The sequence below is a fragment of the Triturus cristatus genome, chromosome 3_1 (assembly GCF_964204655.1).
Source record: "Triturus cristatus chromosome 3_1, aTriCri1.1, whole genome shotgun sequence".
Taxonomy (NCBI): Eukaryota; Metazoa; Chordata; class Amphibia; order Caudata; family Salamandridae; genus Triturus; species Triturus cristatus.
Genome location: NC_140583.1, coordinates 367,836,887 through 367,861,137, shown reverse-complemented (window position 1 = coordinate 367,861,137; position 24,251 = coordinate 367,836,887). Strand labels below are relative to the sequence as shown.

At 45.4% G+C, this 24,251-nt stretch overlaps 1 protein-coding gene across 2 annotated transcripts in view; it reads right to left on the bottom strand.

The window, feature by feature from the left end:
* The window catches only part of CCPG1 (cell cycle progression 1), a 436,684-nt gene that overhangs the window by 183,808 nt on the left and 228,625 nt on the right, over window positions 1-24,251 (bottom strand). For both annotated transcript variants that reach the window (XM_085644140.1, XM_085644141.1), the window contains exons 3-4: window positions 18,295-18,412; window positions 2,341-2,414 (exon numbers count right to left, since the gene is read on the bottom strand). In XM_085644140.1, coding sequence (XP_085500266.1) covers window positions 2,341-2,414; window positions 18,295-18,412 — 192 coding nt within the window. The remainder of the gene's footprint in view (window positions 1-2,340; window positions 2,415-18,294; window positions 18,413-24,251) is intronic.

Here is a 24,251-nt window from a genome sequence, read left to right as displayed (position 1 = left end):
CTGAAAGGTCAGACTAGGAGGGTTTGGAGGCAGCTGCAAGGGGGGGGAGGGTGGACTGGCCCGCCCGCAGGCTCCCAGACCCGCGAGGTCGCAGGGACGCTGGATCGCCTAAGGATCTGGCCGTAGCTCTGGATTCCTTAAAGCGCTCCAGCGTGGGGAGTATGCCTCGTCACCAAACAGGTGACGGCCATCGAAGGACATGTCCAGCAAAGTGGCTTGGACATCCCCCGAAAAGCCAGACGTCCTCAACTAAGCATAGCGCCGAAGGGCTACCAAAGTGGCAATCGTTCTGCCCAGTGAGTCTGTGGTATCCAGTCCACAGCGAATCATGAATTTTGCTGTGTCTCTCCCATCTACCACGGCCTGTGAGAGAACAGCCCGTGCCTCCTCTTGGGCAACCGTATTCCAGACTGTATGGGTATATCAGCCCAAGAGGCACGCGGTATTCACGGACCGCAGTGCCAAGCTGGAGGAAGAGAACATGCGCACCCCAAGATGATCCAGCTTCTTGGATTCCCTGTCTGGGGAGCAGAAGGGAATGCGCCCTTGGAAGAAGAAGCTTGGACCACCAAGCTCTCGGGGGAAGGGTGTTGGGTGAGAAAAATGGAATCACCCGGAACCGGGTGGTGGCGGCGGGCAATCGTCTGTTCCACAGGAGCCCCTGTGCTGGGCTTGGACCAAGTGCCCAGAAGGACATCTGGAGGGCTTCACTGAAGGGCAAGAGGGGTTCTGAGGAAGTTGCCACAGGTTGTAGCACCTTCGTCAGGAGATTAGTCCTGACTGCCACTGTAGGGAGCTCCAGGCCCAAGGCCTCGGCTGCCCTACCCTCCACTACTGCATAGGACGCTCCCTCCTCCGTAGCCATGGTAAGGGAAGAAAACATGCCACGGTCTGGTGAAGTGTCCAGACCACTGGCGACACCCAAGTCCTCTCTCCAGTCCGGTTCTTAAAACTGGTCTGCCAAAGGGTCCAACGACCCCTCCCAGTCTTCATCACCACCTTCAGGGCGATAGGGAACACCTGGGATGAACAAGGAAACAAAAGTACTCTCCGGCATCGGATTCGATGTCGTGCGACGTCGGTTTAGGTACATCTCGGGGATGAGGATGGGGACGGCATCGTACGGGGGTGTTGCCGGGATTGGCGCCGGGGAAGGTCGAGTAAGGTAGGTGTCGATCTGGATCCAGGTCTGGATCCACGGGGGCCCTCCAGGGCTGGAGTGGCCGGTATCGAAGGCCCAGGGCCCCACACCGACTCTGTGGGGACGAAGGTGCTCCAGCAGGGTCGTGATGCCCAAAGATGCTGTGGAGGGCTTCGTAGAACATACGAAGCCGGGCAGGCGACACCCCGGCTCCCAGAAACGGGGAGGCGCGGAATCGTCCCTGAATCAGGCACCGGAGACGGAGCCTTAGAGCGATGACGCTCCGGATCCTGCGTTGTGTCAGCCGACTGATGGGGAGAAGGCGAAGAGCGACGGTGCTGCCTCAACTTCTTCTTGTGCTTCAACTTACCAGAGGAGTGCGAAGACTTGGACGAAGTGTGATGGCTTCGCGAACGGTCTTGAGACCTTCCCCTCGAGCGAGACCGGGAGCGGAGCCAACGCCGGGCCTCCAAAAGCTTTCAAGACTAGTCACGCAAAGACTTCGGGTTTGTGGCCCGGCAGTCGGAGCACAACTTCGGGTCGTGGTCACACACAAGGTGCAGGTTTGTCACAGACATCAGTTTGTGATTGACCTCGCAGGGCTTGAAGCCGGTCCAATGATGGGACATCCCTCGCGCACCAGGAGTCGATGACTCAAAAAAGAAGTCGACATAGGTGGAAAAAAGCTTAGTCAAAAAATGACTAAAGGGGTAAGCTCTCACCGGATCTGCGCTAGGCTGGTGGAAAAAGAAAGAACTGACGTCAGTGCGCAGGGGCGGTGTCTTAGTAGGCATTGCAACGTCATCCCGCCGACCACAACGCAGGCGACGGACGCAGAGTCAAGAAACGCCACCTTCTGACGCACAGGGGTACTGCTAAGAGAAATTCTCCAGATCCAGGCTGACGCCTGGGGGTAATTCTAAAGTAAGGAATCTATAACTAATAATCTCTTTCAGATACAACTTACAAACATCTGGACCTAACACTAAGATGGCAGGAGTGTGAAAATCATGCGTACCTACAGCATACATGCCTCGAAACTGCAAAATCACTTTCTGTATCAAATGGGCACTAAAAATAGGCTTCATTTAAAATGATAATGGAGTGCTAATTTCAAATGCAGCTGGATTTGGCAACTCTACAAAGAGACAGCTTTGGTAGATCAGAGATTTAGTATAAACATGTGCAAACCACTTCACCTTAACCTTGACTTCGTCCAGGGATGAAGGTGTTGGTTCGATAGATGCTGGTTTGGCATCTTCGATACACTGAGCTGTTAAACCAAAAAAACAAACAAGATCAGAAATATTACATAGTGGTTCATTTGTTTGTATTTAACACTTTAAAACATTTCTAATACATATGTTCATAACTCAGCCCAATTATTACAGGCTACTCACGGAACAGACTTCATCCATTAGCTCTTTTTTCCCCTTTTACATTTGTTGTGGGATATCTCTGCTAATTAGTGCATGGTACTGGAAGTATGTACCATAGCAGTGAAAAGATCACCGTGGGCTGCTCCTAGTGCACAGCCCGTATTCCAAACACAGCACTTGGCATTTCTTCTAAAATTCCTTTTCTCTGGCTAACTCAAAAGCAACCAAAAGTAGGCCAGAAAGACCTGAAAGTGGAATGGTCACGTTCAAAACTTACAGACCAGAAGGACAAAGAATACTAAGGCACTAATCTGTACTTACACTTGTGTCCTTGGTCCTCCTTCCTTTTTCACAGAACAGACAAGGATGGTGGATACCGGATGTCAAAACTTATAAGGGTCCAGTCAAAGATATTGGTCATCACGGCATATTTGAAATGAGTTTGGCTTTAGAGCAAGAGCCCAAAAAATGTACAGAAAGCAAGCTAGGTTTCCCACACTGTAGCATGCTTCTGTAAGCAACCCAACAACCAGGCGGTGAATCCCCTTTATAGATGGAAAACCCTACATATATAATCAATTTCTAAGGCGGGACACACCACTGTGGGTAATAAAGGTCATATATCTCTCTCCCGACTTTAGAAAGTAAACTGCTGCAGAGAAATTGGCACTGCCACAAACAAGAAAGGAAATCCTCAATATATACCAGTCTGCATGACTTCTTAAGATTCTGACAGAAATGCATCTTTTTGTGGGAGAAGGCTCCAGCTCTTCAGACTTTAGTACAATCATAAATCAATCCACTAGTCAGAGAAGGGGAAGCAATTTGACAATGCCCCAGTGTTCAATTTCTATTCAATACTGAGAGATAATAGAGCTGTGGGGACCTTTAGGGCAACCCCAGCAAAGCGATTTTTAGGGCTGGCTTGACAGCACATCTGTGGCCAGAATGTCTATGATCAACAGGAAAAAGTTTTAATAATTGGAGGAAGCTGGCTCTTTATGTGATGTATCTATATCTGATATACTGTGTGTAAAGGAGTTCCCATACTAGTGGACAGGGCTTGCAATGGAATCCCAAAGAGGCCTGTTAGGGGGTGGTGTGGTTGAGCAGCCTTAGGCTTAACACGGAGGAGCGTAATACTTTTGCAAATGCACACAATGATTATAAATGACAACACGACTCGATAAGGAGAGCCACACCAACGTATAAAAAAATAGCCAGGATCTTTATATATGTTTAAGCATCAGACCAAAATCTTTCAGGTAAGTACGTTTTTGAATATAAATTCGTTTGACTTTATAAAGTGGACACGGTGCAATTTCAGAGTTCTGCAATGATATCCTATGGAAGGAAAAGCACTTTCTGAAAATGGGTAGGTGCCAAGTGGGCTCTGGGCAAGGGACTGGCTTCCTCTCCTGTGAGGGGAGCCAGATTTGCATTCCAAAGGCGATAGCTCCTTTGAAGCTTGCCAGCCCAGGGAGGCTAATCAGCGGGTCATCCAGTGGGGAGGGGGTGTTACACCCTCTTCCTGGACAGGCTTTTGTTCTGGGTCTTCTGAGGGCACATCTAAGGTGCCCTCTGAGTGCATGTACTGATAGATCCAATACCGCCATCAGCGTGGGATTATCATGATGAGAGGTTTGGTACCAAACATCCCTAGTTTCAGTGAAGCCATCATGTAGCTGGGGAACTCGTTTTTACCTGTGTCCAGTACATGGTTTAAGATGGCTTCCCTGGTCACTTGCACTGGCACCAACAGGGCTGACCAGCACAGGGGCATATCTGCTCATGCAGATACAACCTCTCATATAATATTAAACACCATACCTTAGAGCTGCAAGGTCTGCTGTAGGGGTGACTTACCAATATCATACGCAGTGATAGGAGACGTGGCACACAGGGATGTGATTTTAACTGTGGGTATAACCTGCACACCTACAACACACAGGTATGTGAGCCATGTCGACTCTTCGGTTTTCCCTGCAGTAAGACATGCAGACTGCAATGACAGCTTTGCATGAGCTTGGTGAGCGATTCCTTAGGGTGGCACAATTCGTACTGCGTCCCTTAAGGACCCTCTTTAGGTCCAATGGCCTAGGTACCAGAGGTACCATTTACTAGGGACTTACAAGGGGCTAATGGGGTTGCCAATTGTGGACAAATGTACAATTAAGGAAAAGAACACTGGTGCTGGGGACCTGGTTAGCAGGAACCTAGTACACTCACAGTCAAAGTTGCACCAGATACTAGCTAAAAAGTGTGAGGGGGTACTGCAACAAAAACCCAATTTCCTACAATAATCATTACTGAGAGGGGGGCTTTTGCTCCACCCAGGTGTGGACAGATTTGCGTACAGCATTTGACTGGGCAGAAGTAGCATGCTTCCACTGAAAGAGAGAGAGTCCTTGTAATTTGTCCTTATTGGAAATTAAGCATGGCTATCAAACAGCTGGAGATGTCAACATTACTTCAAGAACAGCATATTCATCCAATAAATACAGTGTAGTCTTAAAGCTGTTAAGGTCATCTGTGCCGCCCCGTTTTTCTTAACTGTGGAGTTTGGCGCCTATGTAACTGTTGATGCATGCTGAAATTGGTGTGGGGTATACAATGATACTACCTGCAACAGGTGCGCCCAACTGCGAAGAGAACAACTGAATGTACAAAAAACTGAGGCGCTGACATAATGTTTGCATGTTAGGGATTGCGGATTGCCTGGGGGCGTAGCAACTGATGTGCCGCAGGTAGTAGGCGCACTGTTGTGGAGAGGCATATCAATGGTCCTAATGGGTGACTCCTAGGAGGGAGTGTAATAGGTGTTTCCACCAGAGGAGACAATCAAGTCCGCAGCAGCCATGCGGTCTACCTGCGGGGCGGAGGGAGGTGGGGGGATCAGTCATGAGCCCCTTTCGAGCAATCCCCTGCCAGCACTGGTGGGGAGGTGGGGAGACGTAACAGTGTTCATGCGGTTCTGTCATCGATTTTGCCCGTCAATTGCTCTAGATACATGTCCCATATGTCGAAATATGGTGGATCCCGCGGGTGTAATGCCTGCGCATGCCAGGCCGCAACCTCCGCCACTGCTCATTTGTGAAAATCCCACAACCAGAGCAGCTGTTGAGGTGCTTCCGAGGACTTCCATGCCATGGCTACAAGCCTCTTTGCCAAGACACATGCTAGGTCAATGAACCGCTTCGCATACTTGTTTTTACGAGTGCACGCTGTAACTCCTGAGAGGCATCACAGTGAGTTAGGAGGCAGTGTCGGGTCCGAAATGCCTAACATTGTCGGGGTCACTGTCCCCCAAAATTGCTCAATGACGGGACTGGCCTACACTATGTGGAGGAAATCTGCTTCTTTGCAGGGGCAGCACGGACAAACGGATGATGCCTTGGGGAACATCCAACGAATCCATGTAGGGGTAAGGTAAGTCCAGTGTAAATAGCTGAATTGGGTATATTTCAACCAAGAGATCCTGGATACCCCCCACATCTGACGAAGCGTCCCACTGGTCATCCGTTAGGTAGAGGCTCAGCAAGTTGGCCTATGTTATGTTATGTTATGTTATTAGAACTTATATAGCGCACAGCTTCCCTAAGGTGTCCCGGCGCTTGCTGTGGTTCTCCCAACACTTGCAACGAAAGAATCAAAACAACCAAGTTTTGAGCGCCTTCCTAAAGGAAATAAGATCCTTAGAGTTCCTTAGTTCAAACGGAAGCTGGTCCAGGCCCTAGCCGCTCCTGCCACAAAACTTCTCCCACCTCATCTGGATTTCCTTATGATGGGAGGGATGATGAGCTTTGCTCCCAGGGAGCGTAATGATCTTGCTGGAACATACCAACGAAATTGTTGTCTTAGATGTAGAGAGCCTGTGTCCTGCAAAGCGCGAAAAACTAAACAAAGAGCTTTGAATAGAATGCTCTTTTTTATAGGTAGCCAGTGAAATTTCCTTATGGCGTCTGAGATAGGGGTAGACCTTGATGTTCCCGTAAGCAGCCTAGCTGCTGAATTTTGGAGCATCTGGAGTTTATGAAGGTTACCTTCCTGCATGTTCAGATAAAGACTATTGCAGTAATCAAGGCGAGACAGAATCAACGCTGTGACCACGGTAAATTTGTATTCTATAGGTAAAAGCGGGAATGTATGAGGTAGATGAAACTACCGCATTCACCTGGGCTTGCATAGAAAGGCATTCGTCCAAAACTACACCGAGATTTTTAGCTTTTCTCGAGGGGACTGGAAGGGTGCCCATAGATTCCGGCCATCAACTAGGGGTCCAAATATTGGCGTTATTGCCAAAAAGTATCACTTCCGTCTTACTTGCATTGAGCTTTAGACAATTTTGTGACATCCAATCCCCTACCGCCCTCATACAATCATGTAGTCTTTCCCCTGATGCCCTCTCCTGGCCTGGAAGCATGGAGATTACAATTTGAGTGTCGTCAGCATAAGATGTCAGAAAAAAGCCGAACAATTCAATCAAAGGGGCGGAGGGGCTACATAAATGTTAAAAAGGGTAGGGCTAAGGGAGGAGCCCTGTGGGACCCCACAAGGAAGTGAGAAGGGGTTCGAGACGAAATCACCCAGAGCCACTGATTGTAGTCTATCGGAGAGAAAGGACTCTAGCAAAGACCAGGCTTTCTTCCGTATACCGCAGGCCGACGACTTTGATGGACCGTGTCGAAGGCCGCGGAAAGGTCAAGCAGGATCAGTACGGCCTTACCACCTTGATCCAAGCCTCGCCTAATTTCATCCGTTGATTTGAGAAGAGCAGTCTCGGTACTGTGTCCCTCTCTAAAGCCAAACTGGGTGGGATCAAGGGCATTAGTATGCATCTCTCAAGGTCGGGAAGATTGTCATGCGGGGGTCCACCAATGCTTTCTAGAGTATTTTTTTCGCACACCTGCTATGGCCAAGGGTGAGCAATATGCAACAGCAAGACAGGGTCATGTTCTGCCCAGTCGGGGACCCACAGCGCACTCAGCACTGTGTACATTACAATGTAAGTAAAGAAATTACCCTAAACCCGATTGCATTCTTCCCTAAGTTCGGGGAAGGTCAGCAGGAACTTTGACATATCATGTTAACCTCTCTTCAAAAGGTTGTATTGTTTTGCCCACTATAATTTTATACATAGTTGTTATATTCTGACAATATCCCTGATATTTGCAAAGCAGGAAAGCTTAAGCACAATAGAGTAGACTTGAGCTGGACATGGTGACACCTCAACCATAAAGGATACAGACTCGACAAGTTCACTGTGAAAAGTTATATCAGTCGTAAATTCTGAAAATATACGATGAAGGCAGTAGGCTAGACATATTTATTATGAAAAGTATATGACAAAGTCAATAGGATTGAGGGTATATTGCGAGTATATTGTGTTAAAGGCTCAAGCCCGGGATTTTTTCACATAAAATGTCACAGAATACTGTTGCAAGTCATTGGTTGTGTTACAAAATCTAACAAATCCTAGAGGTAGAGAATTTGCAGAGTGGAAATCCTTGTTAGGTCCTTTACAGGTGATAGTAAATGGTTTTGCCCGTGAAAAGGGAAATAAGCCTGATTGGTTCATTCAGGAACGTTATGTCAAATGCTATAGGACTAATGTGTTTATTCTGAAATGTTACGACAAAGACAGTAGGCCTAAGATATGTATTATGAGAGGCATATCACAAAGCCAATAGGCCTTTATGGGTGGGTTTTTATTATACCGTGTTAAAGTGTGGCGACAGGTACTGTGTTCGATGGAATCTCACAGATTACTGTAGTAAGGGATTTGATAATGGACACCCACTCTGATAAACCCTGGTGTAGAAGTTTTGTACTTTTATGCACCTTGTTAATCCTCCTTCGGAGGAGTTTGTCGGGATGGGTGAATACGATGACAATGAATGTCATGATATGTGCAGGCCAGACAACGGCAATATCAGTAAATGCATAGTGAACGTATGCCACAGCCTGTGCCCACATAACCTCCTCAATGCAATGACAACACCAATAAGAACGATGTAAATGTACAAGATGACAAGTGTATGCCCAATGTTGATAATGTCGATAAAAATGATACCAATGGATGTCACATTATTCTTAGGAGTTTCAATGAACTCACATCATTGGTGTCGGATTCACCCAACGTGATCTCTCCTTCAACCCAGAGTAAGAGATATGTGGTCAGGCAGGTCCTGAGACACCATGCCCACACTTATTGAGTAACAGGTCACAGGTGGGGTCCCCAATAAACTACAGGTAAACACGCACCCAGGGAAAACCCTGATCTATTACACAGATAAATAGTTGCACCACAAACAGGTCTGAGGTAATTGACCCCAATAAAACACATTTGGCCTAAGGCTCGCTTTCCCAGAAATACTGCATAGCTAGATACCACATATACATAGGTACACTCAACCAATCAAGACACGACATGCACACCATACGCAGAGATCATGGTCTCCTAATGCGGGATATCGGAACACATAAACACTAGCCCACATTAGCTCTCCCAGAGTTCGAGAGCCATCTGTATCCTTATCAGATGCACACATATGAATGCTTTATGACTATGATGCTCTTTAGGAATGTAAAGAACATTTTTTTTTTATACCTCATGATCTGTAACTGTGACAAAACTTTCCACATGAAGAGATTTTGAGCAGACGCATTCTGTCCAGGCTCACCAGGCCGCAGCGTTTAATTAAACCAACTTGTTTCTGTTTTGCCAAACACCTCGTCTTTTCGTTTTTTAAATAAAATAGATATCCGAGCACCAGTCAATAAATCAGGATTTGTAGAGCGCGGCTGCTTCACCTGTGAAGGTCTCAAGGTGCTATCAGATGATGGTGCTAGTTCTATTTGTTGAACAGCCAAGTTTTGAGGCCCTCAACTGCTGGAGCGATGGCGAGGCTCTGAGGTGCAGGGGGAGGTCGTCCCTGGTCTTGGCCGCCAAATGGGAGAACAAGCGGCCTCCACTGTTTGTCCGGTGGATGCGACGGGTGGCAGCTAGCGCAAGTGATCCGGATCCGAGTTTCCTGGTGGGCTGGTGAAAGGTCACGCATTGTTTGAGGAAAGCAGGTACTTAGTTGCATAATGCCTTGTATGTGTGGGTCAGTAGCTTGTACTGGCATCTCTTCATGACTGGTAGCCAGATGAGTTTCCTGGGGTAAGTGGTTTTGTTCTGGGGAGGGCGAGGATGAGCCTGGCCGCTGTGTTCTGGATCGTCTGGAGTTTCCTCGTGAGTTAGGCAGTTATTCCTACATAGAGGGCGTTGCCTTAGTCGAGTCTGCTGGTGCCGAGAGCCTGCGTGACAGTGCACCTGGTGTTGGTTGGGAGCCATCTGGAGACCTTCCTGAGCATGTGGAGCGTAAGGAAGCAGACGGTGGAGACAGAGCCGACTTGCTTCTTCATAGACAGCTGGTTGCAAAGGATGACGCAGAGGTTGCAGGCGTGTTCGGTGGGTACCGGGGTAAGGCTGAACTCCGGCGGCCACCATTCATTGTTCCAGTGTATGACCTTGCCTTTTCCGAAGGTGAGTATTTTTGCCATATCGGTGTTGAGTTTAAGACAGTTGTTCATCCAGTCTGCAACATCTTTCATGCTTCTTTGCAACTTGTCTTTAATGGTTCTGGGATTGTTAGAGGGAGGATGAGTTGGGTGTTGTTGGCATAGGAGACGATGTTGAATCCGTGGCTTTGGACGATGTTGGCCGGTGGGGTCATGTATGTGTTGAAGAGGGTTAGGCTGAGGGGTGAGCATTGATATACACCATAGGTGATGTTCTTATGGCGCGAGGAGTAGAGAGGGAGGGAGGATAATTTTCAGCGTTCTTCCTGTGAGGTATGATGCGATCCACTTGAGGCTTCTCCTTGGATTCCGATCTGATGGAGCCTCTTGATGGGTGTGTGGTGGGATATGGTGTTGAAAGCTTCTGAGAGGTCAAGGAGGATGAGGGCCATTGTTCCTCCCTGGTCTAGCAACATTCAGATGTCATCTGTGGCTGCGACTAGAGCGGTCTTGGTGCTGTGGTTTTCCTGAAGTGTTACTGCAACAAATTACGGACGGAATGCTGAATGATTCAAACATTCTCCCCCAGTCAAGAGATCTGGGTTAAATCCATTGTTCTTTTGCCCACTACGCCACCCCAATTTGGACCCAGCCATATGAAAATTCGTCTTGACCCTGTGCCTCATGGGAACAGTCAAGACCAAACTGCCAAGCCAGGTCCTCCCTGGACCAGAAACAAGCATCCTGGGACCGGTTTCGTGGTATGTTACCCTTCATCAGCCAGGCTAGCTTGAATCCAGAGGCACAGCATGCAAAGGACCCACGTTTGGGCATATCCATCCCACTTTTTCCTGAAGCAAGACTGGGAGGAGTCCAGGTGGTCATGGTTCCCCAGATGTCTGATGAGCTGGATGTTGATTGCCTTCTTGATGGCCTTTGCTTGGAAGGGGAGCAAAGAGATAGGACAATAGATTCTTCAGTTCTCCTGGGTCCTCAGATGGCTACTTCAGCAGAGGCTTCTCATCGGCGTTTTTCTAAATCTGGGGAAGTGGGCTGTGGTAATTGAGGACCTTGGTGAGTTCTTTGCTGATGAGTTTATTGCCAAGGTTGAAAGCGTGGTGGGGGCGGTGGTCTGCTGGGGCCCCGGAGTGGATGGATCTCATGATGGTCACAGTTTCCTTCACGGTGAGGGGGTTCCACGAGGTAAGCTTGTGTGGGTGGGAGTCAGTCGGCCTGAGGAAGTCAATGCAGTCTGCGGCAGGGTGTTATGCAGCGACATCTTGGCAGATGGTGTTAATTTTGTTGTGGAAAAATTCTGCAAGGGTGTCGCAGAGATCTTGTGAGTGTGATATTGTTTTCTGTTGCTGAAGGGGGTGGTGAATTCCCCCTGCACATGACCAACTCAAGGTATATCCACGCATTGGCACTTTGGCACCATTTGGTCTTCCCCTGCCGTTTTCCTGTTACACTTTACCCCCTTTTAGATAAACAAGAAATGGCCACTGTATATCATGCCCTCCTTGCCAGTAGATTCAAATATTACTAGATGTGAATTACAGACAATGTCACAACGTTTTATGGATATATGGATATCATGGTGTAATAATGAATGCGGCACTATAACTGAACTTATGTTCTCAGTATCCTCCTTGTGGGTTTCATTATACAGAATTGTTGTTGTGCACCACAATTTGCTCTTATTCTGTCTGGATTTTCTGTACATTTTTTTTTGGTTTTTTTCATGAAAATTATTGAAGATATATTCTGAAAATAAAAAAGAAGGGTGGTGAATTTCTTGACTATGTTGAAGGTTCCTTGCAGTTGGTGGTCATTGATGCGGGTGGCTAGGTCGGTCTCCTTGATGTTTTTCAGAAGATGGTAGCAGTGGAGGGCAGCTTTTAAGATAATTCGGACCTGAATGGTCTTAATGGCATGCCATCTTCTTTCCGTCTGCCTGCAGTTACGTTTCTGTTTTTGTTAATTCTTCTGTGAACCAGTTGGGGTGTCTTGTTCTTTTCTTGGAGTTGGTGAGTTTTTCTCGGGCGGCATCGTCAGCGCTTGCTGTAATCCAGTTTGTGAAATTGTTCGCAGTTTGTTCTGTGTCCTCTGTGATGGTGGGTAGGTGGGAGTTGAGGGCATTGGTCCAACCAAGTTGTATTATTCTGCCAACTGCAATTTTGAAATTTTAACTGTGAACGTGTTTGCACTTTTATGGCTGTATGCCCGACGGTTGCCTTATGAGAAAGCTACGTTCACATTTTTGAAGGCCTGAGTGGCTTACAGTGAGAAGCCAGAGAAAAGGGAAATAGGCCTTGTTGGTTCATTGGTGAAAGTCATGTAAAAAGAAGTAGACCAGAAGCTTTTATTTGAAAACCATAAGCTAAAGCCAATAGGCATTTATGGGGGGCTGTTGAAAACTGTATTTTGTAACATTAAATCTCGCAACTTACCAAAGTAGGCAAGGGCTTTGGTGTTGGAAAATGACAAATCCTGGAGATGGAATATTTGCATTGTTTAGGCCCCCACAAGGGGGGGCTGCACGTTATTTCCCCAAAAGTAATGTTGTACATATTTCCCTTGTGAGAAAAACATCATGCTAAATATAGCAGGAATGGGTTGCTTATGATGACAAGACAGTTTCAAATGTTGTAGGTCTGATTGGTTCAGTGGGAAAGGCTATGTCAAATGCCACAGGTTTGATCTTTTTAGTAAGACAAGTTATGACAAATGCAGTAGGACTGAGTTGCTACTGGCCTTTAAGGGTGGATAACTATAACACTTTACTGGAGCCTGTCGGTAGGTATTTAGCTACATGGAATCTAACAAATTACCTTACTTGGCATGGATTTTGGTGTTGGCTACCGCCATTAACAAACTCTGGAGGGATACGATTGGCACTGTGATAATCTTTGCCAGGCCATCATAGGACAGCCATACAAGGTTTAGTTGTCTGCTAGGCCCTATAATCAAACATTTTTAGATATTACAATTTTACCTAAATAGGGGGTCACTCAAATCCCACTGATATAAATTCTCTGGTACATTTCATCCACGTCCACTAAAAAAGGGTTTATCTTTTGGTCAGTGCTGGAGTAAAATAAACCTGTACATCTGGGGATGAATATGTTAAACATAGAAGTAGATTATAACAAAAAAGGATTACTTCAAATATCTGACACAACATGCCAGAAGAAGAGATTTCATCATGAAGACACACCATTGGACATAACAGATTATAATATAATGTGTATATGTAACGCACATGTTCACCACTCGTGGTATAAAAGGATGTGGGCAAGGGGTAGCAGTCAGAGTGTATATCTGTGTGTTTGACAGTTTGTACATGCAATCGTGCCATCCGTGAGTGAATGTATGTTTGTGTATGTATGTTCAGTCAGTTTGCACATGTAATTTTATGAGACAAGTTATCAGAAATCTCTCTAGCATTAAAGGGTATGTTGGGAATACTAGAAACTATATGAAAATTAAAAGCACTCAAAATTGCTTTACCCACAGAGTGGAATTTCCAACAAAAACAGGCACAGGCAAGTGGGTAGATATCAAAGTGTTTATATATTATACCATAAAAAAGTATACAGCAAAAACCCACAGAAATAAATTCTTCTTTACTGTATGGCTGTGTAACATTAGATGAACCACACACATTATTCACAACACCCCTAAACCGATGAAAACAATAGAAATGACTGCCCCCTATTTTTAGACTGCCATTGGTTGGTGAACAATTAAGTATTAGATAATTCAAAAATAATTTTGTTCCTTTAGAAGCACAAATGTATGTTTCACCATGAAGCAGCGACTACGTGCATGAAGGAGAGAAGTGATAATTCTAATGATAATAGATGGCAGACATGTCTAGTGTTTCTTTAATTTGGAGTATTTTCCAAATTAGATCATTTCATTGCCACTAATATAGGCTTCTTTTTCAAATACATAAAAATAATTATTAAATATTGGTATTACATTTTGTAGAACAACTGCATTTTTATTCAGAAATGTGAACTGAGATGTGGGATGAAATAAGCGTACTTGAAACTTAGATACACTGATTGCCAGGCTTTCTAATTGCATTTATTTATTTGTGCATTTATTTATAAAGCAGATTTTTCACGGGAGGCACCATGTCTCAAGGACATCTAACACCTAGGACCACACAATTAGAGAACATAACAGAGTTCAGTAGCAGTTGACAAAAGAGATGTTAATGTGCTTCTGGAACCCTAGTAGTCGAAGTCTAAGAAAACAAGGAAGAGTGTTGCACAATAGAGGACCAGGACCTTGTAGGCCAAGAACTCTAAAAGCTCTCTCTCCACACCAGGCTTTCTTGAAACATATGACGTTCTGCAATCACAGAATGCTAAGAATAACAACATATAGGACATATGAAGTGATGATGTCAGACAAACACTTCTTCTAATCTTGAGGATCTAGGTTCACCTTCTTAGGTGAAGGAATTACAGTCTGTTTCTTTCATGCCTTTGGCACTGTTCCTTTAGCAATCAACAAACTGCTAAACTTGCAAAAAGATGCCAGAAAGAGCGCTGTTCATTTCAGGCAAGGGGTGTTACGATTTATTTGAGGCATTGTAGACATGAAGGCCCCATGGAGTTTTTGGTGAAAGCTGCTCATTACACAGTGTGTTAAGTAGGGAGTGGGAACGATCGTGCAAAAAAAAAAAAAAAAACTAAGAAAAAAATATTTCAGGAAAAATGAAGAGTAAGCACTGATGTCATAGGAGTTGGGATAGTTAGGTCATAACATTTTACTTCATGTTAAAAAAAACAAGCATTTACAATGCAATGGTCTCGGCATTGTTAAAGTTAGAGCTATTGGCATTGCTCATGACATTATTTTTGTTTTTAAAACATTTAAAGAAACGGCATTGTTATTTACAATGTCAATAGCTTAATCACTTTCCAATGCGAGACATATTGCATTTGCACCCACACACAGAGCCACACACACAAAGCCACGCACGCACACAGAGCCACTCACATAGCCACCTACACACACACAGAGTTACCCACACACAGACAAAGCCACCACGCATAGAGCCACCTACAAAAAAGCCACCCACACAGAGCCACACACACAGAGCCTCCCACACGCACACAGAGCCACCCACACACACACAAAGCCACACACACACACACAAAGCCATCTGCGCTCCCTCAGCCGGCTTGTGAGTGTAACGTCCCATGTGCTTGTGCTGGCGTCACTAGGATAAGCTAGTCCACATTATTATTTTTTCCAAATGCAGCTTTTGGAAATAAGATGTCAATATTAGTAATAACTAGTCTGTAAGAGACAATAGGTGATGGCCGCTGCTTGATTAGCTCATGCCAGCACTGCCACACACACCACTAGACCACTTGGTGACACTTTGCAGGACCCGGGAGAGAGATATAGGCTGGGATCTGACACAGAAGGAGTGGGACAGGGTGCTTCTTCACCAGTGGAAAGTTTCTCGCAATGCCAAATTTCAGTATGTCCAGCTCAATATATTACACTGGGTTTATTACAACCCATCCAGAATCCACAGAATTTTCGGCTCTCCTTCCAGCTGCCCGCGGTGTCACGCCCTGGATGCTGATATGGCACCTATGTACTGGCTCTGTCCTGTAGTTATGGACTAGTGGCGTGATGTAGCACAATACATTAGCTGGCTGAATAGGAAGAGCTGACCTTAACACCATGGTAAGCAATTTTTTGGGGCTGTTTAGGCGTAGGAAAGCGGGGAGCACTACAAATCACTTCTTGGACTTAGTGATGTTAGTGCTGCACAGGTTAATTGCCATGAACTAGAGGGCAGCCGTGCTGCCTATCTTGGATCACTGGCAGGCGCCAACACTTACATGGGGTAAGGCAGAGGCAGTGGCATTGCGTCGGGAGCAGGCATGCAGGTTGCGTAGGATGCCAAATGCAGTACAATAGGAGGGCTCGTTGGACGAGCTACAGATGGCACATGAGGGGTCCTCTGCCCGTAACACATTTGGTTTGTTATATACCTGGTTGCATCCTTAGAGACGTTGCATGTCCTCCCCCTCTTTCAGAGTTTGTTGGACTGGCGGTAAGAATTGTTGGAGGGAATCTGCGAAGTCACAGAAGTATGCTTGTGACTATAGAAAGGTAGTAGGCAGTGACTGAGTCATCCTACCACCTTATTACCCATAAGCTGGGGATCGGGGGGGCGGAGCTAGCCAAGCCTGAAGATGGCTGAGAAAGCTTGAAACCCCGGAAAACGAAATCGGAACGACATACCTAACGATCGACCTAAGTTTAGTGAAAAACACTGCACGGGTAAGACCGAAACGGAGTTGAACGCTGTACGGTGCTGGAGAGGTCTGAACACAGGAGGGTGCAGCGCAGCCGCTGGCTAAAGTGAAAGCAGGCGGGGCAAGTAATCGGCGAACCTAGGTCCCAGACAGCTGCAGTCGTTACTGACAGAGGCCTGTGAGAAGCGCAAGCAGTGTGGGAGGGAATGGAATGCTGCACCCCGTGGACAGCGGAAGGTGAGCGGCACGCTTGAGAGCAGAGTCGGGGCCCTCGGGACCAGCGTCTGCACTCTACCACGGTGAGAACTGTGTGAAAGGCGAGGCGGCGGCGCAAGCGGGGCCATACACAGCGGGACTGCGGGTCCTCCTCCCTTGGCGTCACCTATACCCACCGAGAGTCCGATTAGAGCGCCACTGTAGTTTGACGCCAAGGCTGTGCAGGCAGAAATTATCGAAGCATGGTCAGGAGATTTCGCTCATCAGGCAAGTGCGAGAGAGCAATTGGGGATATACGCGGCAGAGGCGGGAGAGCAGCTGGCAGCATACCTACAATAAAACCACACACTGCTGACCCACTGATACTGCTGCAAGATAGTCTGCACCATTATTGCACTGCCGCATCCCTGGATATGGCCCATTTGCACCACGTAAGTCTACAGAGTGTCTTGCTCACGCTGCCTGCACGCGCCAGTAGGCTCTCTGATTGATTGACAAGGTCCACCAATCACAGTGCTTATTTGGTAGTTGCTAACCAATCAGAGAGCCGACTGGCGCGTGTAGGCAGCGTGAGCAAGACATGCCATTGACTCGCTGTCTTATGGGCGTGTTTTAAAAAAGCGAAAGATTTGAAAAAACACGCCCCCCAATCGCAAAAGGACGGGGCTTGTTTGGAGAGACAAACCTCTTCTCCAATGACTGACCAGCATTTCAGAGGCCAGCCAATGGAGAAGAGGAGAGAAGAGGGGGGGGTTAAAGCCCCACTACTCCAAGTCATTAAATCTCGCGAGCGAGACAGCGCAAGCGCAGCCTTCGCTAGCCGAGACCTAAAAACTAGAATATTAACTGGAAAAAAAAACAAAGGTGAAAGTGGTGTTATAGTTGGGTGATATCCTTGAAACTCACCAGAACAGGTTCGAAACTGGGCATTGGGGAAGTGTGTGATGTGTGTAGGTAGCCCTGCCAAGTTTCTCCAGTCTAGTTTTATTCTTTGAATTCTGTGACTTATAATCTTGTTTATTCCATTGCAACACAGGACTACAAGTCCCAGAATTCAACGAAAAACCTGGAGTAGCACAGAGAGAGAGTGAGTGTAAGTATAATCTAAAGAAGGTGAAACCAAAATCCTCCCCAAGTAGTCTGGAGCAAAACCGGCATAATCAAACTAGCTGCCACTGACCATGGAACACAAAAGAAATCAGAGTGACAAGGATGCCAAATAAAGGTTAAGTAATGAGTGGGCTCTAAGCGCTTTAGATTTTTGTTAAGGAACAACAGATCTTGAGTGGCTGCGCATGCGCCGTCTCTGGCGAGACCTAAAAAGGAAGTGAAAATGGTAGCAATTACAATTTTGAAGGTCAGGAAGAACGGTTTTTGACTTTTACATTACATACATGAGAGGAGTTAGCCTAACGGCTAGGGTGGTCCACTTCGAATCTGGGGAACTGGGTTAGAGTCTCGGCAATAACGCTGAACATCCTGTGATTCTGGGCAAATCACTTAATCTCCCAGTGCCTAACAAAAATGAATGTGTCCTCATGTAATGCAACTGGTGCTATGTAAAGCACTCTGATACCCGATTCGGGTCAAGTTCGCGCTATATAAAACTCTGAGAAAAAAAAAAAAAAAAAAAAAGGGAGCTAGAACATGTGTGTCCCATATTGGCCTGTAGCAGGCAGCATACTAATCTGCTGCCCCTAGCTTTGTGCCCAAGAGACAAAACGTTGGTTTGTAGGTCTATTTTTATTTTAGTTACCTTGCAGCTGCACAGATTCACCATTCTCTTCTACATCTTCAAGTGAAGCAGGATTTTCATCAGCCACGGGGTCTCCACTTGGTTCATGTTCTGAATTCAAAGTCTCTATATCAGATCCCTAAAAAAGGAAATTTATGTTATTAGAGTTAACGTTTACATTCGTATTTGCCCACAAATTCCACACATTCAATTATAGCATTCATAATTCTAAATTTGAGCACAGCTGTAAAATATTCACTAGCTGAAGAGCAAGGTCGACTTCTTTTCAGCAAACAAACAGGGCTGGGTATTCTTGTGGTTAACAGCTGTGAAACTGTGGTCGTGCCTTGTGTATTGCTCGGGTTGTTTTCTCTTTGCTCCTGCAGTTGCATGCAAAATTAATTTACAAAGGGCAGGGGAGTAGAGGGGGGGCATATATCCACCGGAACGCTGGATTACTACCTGTCATATTCAAAACAGCACCCGTTCATGAAAGGAAAGCATACAATCTTGCTATGTTCTATAGTACAGAGATGCAGCCGCATCTCTGTGGTAAATGTTAACACCTCACTTCATAGGTTATCCTGTTTTCGCACTCTTAATAACTTTGTACCGTCTTGACTAATTTGCACAAAACATGGAGGACACAGCAGATTAATCAAATGGTCCAAAAGTTATAAAGAAGTCCTAAACTTGCCACTTTTCCATTTACAATTTCCCTGTAGCAGACTTTTACTGCCACACCATTTTTTATGGCTCTCCATCAATCATTGCCTTTACTTAGTTGGGTGAATTTTTATGCTGCTGGTTTGTGGATCTAAGCGAAGTTACGACTGTCTACTTCGCATGCTCGACATTCAACAAAGTGTTGACTAGAGGACTAAAAATAAGGAATTATCACAGGGAACAGAGATAGAGTGGCAGCACTGCCTAGAGGACTTAGAAGGTGTAATTATCAATGGAACTAGAGTAGCAGCACTGCTTAGAGGAATTAAAATGAGGATTTACCACTGTGACTAGAGAGACAGTAGCAGCACTGCAGAGAGAACTTAGAATAAGGAATTACTGATGGGACCAGCGTAGCAGCTATCAGCACCGCCTAGAGGACTTAGAATGAGGAATTACCAACGAGATCAGAGAAGCAGCTTGCTGCAATGCCTAGAGGACTAAGAATGAAGAATTACCACTAGGAACAAACGCCACTGCAGCACTGCCTAGAGGACTTACAATGAAAAATTACCGACGGGTCCTGATTAGCAGCACCTCCCAGAGGACTTACAATGAGGAATTACCGACGGGACCAAAAGAGCAGCTAGCAGCACTTCCAAGAGGACTTATAATGAGGAATTACCAACGATTCCAGAAGAGCAGCTAAAGCACCTCCTAGAGGACTTACAATGAGCAATTACCGACGGGACCAGAATAGCAGCAAGCAGCACTTCCTAGAGGAGTTACAATGAGGAATTTCCAAAAGGACCAGAGTACCAGCGAGCAGAACTGCCTAGTGGGCTTAGAATGAGGCATTACCAACAAGATCAGAGAAGCAGATTGCAGCACAGCCTAGAGGACTTAGAATGAGGCATTACCAACGAGATCAGAGAAGCAGCTTGCAGCAATGCCTAGAGGACTAAGAATGCAGAATTACCACTAGGAACAGACACCACTGCAGCACTGCCTAGAGGACTTACAATGAGGAATTACCGACGGGTCCTGAGTAGCAGCTAGCAGCACTTCCCAGCGGACTTACAATGAGGAATTACCGACGGGACCAAAAGAGCAGCTAGCAGCACTTCCTAGAGGAGTTACAATGAGGAATTTCCAAAAGGACCAGAGTACCAGCGAGCAGAACTGCTTAGTGGGCTTAGAATGAGGAATTACCAACGGGACCAGACCAGCAGCTAGTAGCAATGCCTAGAGGACTTAGAATGACGAATTACCAATGGGACCTGAGAAGCAGTTAGCAGCGCTGCCTAGAGGACTAAAAGTGAGGAATTTCCACCGGGACCAGGAAAGCAGCTGCAGGACCGTCTAAAAGAGTTAGAATGAGGAATTACCACTGTGATCAGAGACACAGCTGCAGCACTGCCTAGATGATTTAAAATGAGGAATTACTGACGGGACCAGAGTAGCAGCTAGTAGCACTGCATAGAGGACTTAGAATGAACAATTACCAACGGGACCAGAGAAGCAGCTAGCAGCACTGCTTGGAGGACTAAGAATCAGGAATTACGTCTAGGAAAAGATAAGCAGCTGCAGCTTTGTCTAGAAGACTTAGAATGAGGAATTACCGCTGGGACCAGAGAAGCATCTAGCAGCACTGGTTAGAGGACTAAGAATTAGTAATTATGACTGTGAACAGAGACACAGCTCCAGCACTGCCCAGAGGACTTAGAAAGGAGCAATTACTGACAGGACCAAAGTAGCAAATGCAGCCCAGTCTAGATGCCTTAGAATGAGGAATTGCCACTGGAATTACCACTGGGGAAAAAGACACAGCTGCAACACTGAATAGATGACAAAATTATAATCATGGCCTACAGTAGTTTTATTGTTGCATGAACAGATTTATATAAATGTGTATACCGATATTTCAAAATATTTATTTAGATTATAAATTTGACCTTTTTACTACACGATTATTGGTAATAATGTCGAACTTGTGTTAAAAGGAGCTTTTAGCTCTGAAAAGGCTAGAGGTACTATTCTGTACAATATATGTATGTTTTTTCCTTCATAGCACATTGACTGGTGTTTTGGTATGAATATGAATTCATGAATGGTTGCAGGTTTCTCACTCATGTGAACAGCTTCTTTCTTGTTACGAGAGGAAACAAAAAACTGTGAACGCTCTGGCATTTTTATCTGCCCATGCATGCCATTAATACAGAAGTGCTGATGGTTTACTTCATTGCACAGTTAATAAAAACTCACAACACTTCATGGAATAATATCATTGCTAAAAGCTTGGATTTAAAATGAACAAAATAAAATGAAATATCAACTTGTTTGAAATCTTTAAAAAGTTTTAAAAGTCATAGTTTAAGTCTATTAGTGTCCCGTTTTTTCTTTGAGTCTGCCCGCGACTATATCAAAATTTTTTGTTGTTCTGCAGTTTAGTTGAGTTTCCGTGGGATTAAAACAGAGCAACACGGCCTGTCTGCAGCTGGTTATCCTCCTCTGATTCCAAAGGGTCCGGAACAGGGAACGCCGTATGTCCAAAAGGTTTTTACAAATACAGATAATGTGTATTAGATCCTCCTTGCCGGAAAGGCATAGTCTGCAAAGATTTATTGTTTTATCCCTCTTCCAGGGTGCTAAATGTGGCATTGTGGGTATATTACCTAGGCGGAGGTTAAGGAACTTGTTTTTTGTTTTGTGTGTAAGACCCATTATTAGGTACTGTTGTGGTTTGAGAGTTGTATAGTCTTTCAAAACTCCCCATCCATGCTCTCTCTTGGCTAAAGTTGCCTTGTCCTCTTTTAACGAGATCGCCTTGGTGACTTTTGTTACCACTCTTTTGAAGGTACCGGCGTCAGTTGGAGACTCCCACAGTTCTGTTAGACCCAGGATGACCAATGATTCCATTAAGTAGGTCCTTGCTGGGGATTTGTCTCGTTTTACCAGTTCAGTCCAGAGATGTGCATTTAGTGTTCCTTGTTCAGCTTTTCTAATTTTCCACCAGCTTTTTATGTATGCGCCTCTTCTCTCCACTGTTTGTTTTTGTAATCCGAACTCGAGGCGAATTTGGGCTGGTGACGAATAGGTGGTAAGGTGGAATATTGCCCTATATGCACGACTGATGGTGTTGTCCAATATTGTTACGTCTTTGCCTTGCATAGATCGAAGCCATAGGTAAGCATTGGTTGTAAGCGAGCTTTTATTACCTGCAGAAGAGGACCCAAGGACCGGTCTGGAAGAGCTTTCTGAAGTGGCTTTATCGACATGAAAAAAGTCGTGCCCTTCCGACGAATGGCTTCTAGTTGTTGTTTAAAGGAGCCATTGCAGTCTTATATAATGCCTAAGTATTTATAGGTGAGTATCTGCTCTAGCCTCTGGCTATCCAAACGCCAATGACATTTCCTTTTTTTATGGTAGTTTATTGTCATTATTTTGGTTTTGTTTAGGTTGATTGTTAATGAGTTAACTTTGGAAAATGTGTTTGTTTTGTCTAAAAGATGTTGGAGGCCGATAGGGGACCGGCTGAGGAGGACCAGATCATCGGCGTAAAGGAGGTTGGACAATAATGTGTCACCCAGCCGTGGTGCGTGAGATGTAATTGTTATAAGCTCTCTTGGAAGGTCTGCTAGAAAAAGGTTAAATAGCATAGGGGCCAAGACGCAGCCTTGTTTCAGTCCCTTGTTGGTCTGAATTTTTCTGGAAAGAAACCTCCCAGATCCCAGTTTGATCCTGACCCAAGTGTTGGTATGGAGCATTACCAGCTGCTGTAAAAGTGGTCCTGGAATTCCCCATTTATTCAGTTTCTGCCAAAGCTTGTGCCGGTCCACGTTGTCGAATGCGGCGGTATAATCGATGAAACTTAGAAATAGGGAGCTTTTGGTGGTTTTCGCCGATTCTATCAAAAGGGTTAGCGCCATGATGTTGGTTGTAGTTCCATGTCCGCTTCGAAACCCGGTTTGAGTTACTGTGATGATGTTTCTTTCAGTTGCCCAAGCTGTTAAATCCTCCAAAATGAGGCCCGCATAGTATTTCGCCTCAGTATCAATTAGAGCTATGAGGCGATAGCTTCTAGGGTCATTCCTGGCCCCCTTTTTGTAGATCGGACTTATGATTGGTCCTTGCCAGGATGATGGAATTATAGTTGTTGTTCTAATTTCACAGAAGACTGGTGCTAGAATATTGCTCCAAAATACTGCGTCGTTTTTGTATAATATTGGCGGTATCCCGTTTGGACCGGGGGCCCCTCTGTTTTGCCTTTAGATATTTGGGTTATAATTCTGCCCGCTATTTCTGGGTAATGGATTTCCTCACTATGCACTGTTGAATCAGGAGATATTAGTTGTTCTCTGTTCTCCTTTTGGGCTTGGAGGTGACTTTTTCGTGTAAAGTGAGTTCTCTTCTTTATTAGATGTGCTGACCTTTTCTAAGCTCAGATGCGTATCGTCAGGCCGATCATCGCCGATGAAAGTCTCCTCTTCCACAGCGTCTGTGTCGAAGTGTGCTAATAGATAATTAGCCCAGTCGGATTCTGATATATTGGAGTCTATACCTTTGTGGCCTGGGTGCTGGAGATTGTGAATTATTTTCCAGAAGCTAGAGCTATTCTTTTGTTTAGAACTATAGGCAATTTTTATCCAGAGATCCTCATTCAGTTGTCTTTTCCTTACCCAAATTTTCTTTTTCAATTGAGCTTTTTGAGTGCGAAGCTCCTGTTGTAGGGCTTCGATGTTGGGGTCTTTCCGGAGCCGCTTGTGGATCTTTATTATACCCAGAAGTGCTGATGGTATTTTTTTATTTATTATCTTTATCCATCACTTTTATACAAAACCCATTGCAACTTGTTGGAGGAAAACAACACCTTCAAAAGTAGGGTGAGCTGGCAGTTATCACAAAATGTATTGTGGAAAGAAAAATACAAGTAACTTTTTGAAAATGTGTTTTAAAGTCCTGGTAGATTTATTGATGTCAGCTTTGCCGCTCATTCGGTTTATACCAAGTTAGGGGCATACAGGCCACACCTTTAAATCCTGGCGACCAGACTTATGCTTTCATCTTCACTAAAGACAATGATACGGGCACTATCGAACTGAGTTTTTATAGCACCTAAAACAACAGAGCGTGTACTATGCACTACATGAAGTCCCTGCTTTTGTGCGTCTTACGCCATTAAAGCGCTTCATGGACTTTTAGGCGTTTTAATATAATGAAAAGTAGAGGCCCTACAGAGGGCTGTTTTCAATCCCCCCTACTCCCTCCGAACGCAACCTATCAGTGCAATTAAAAACAAGGTTATCTTTGGG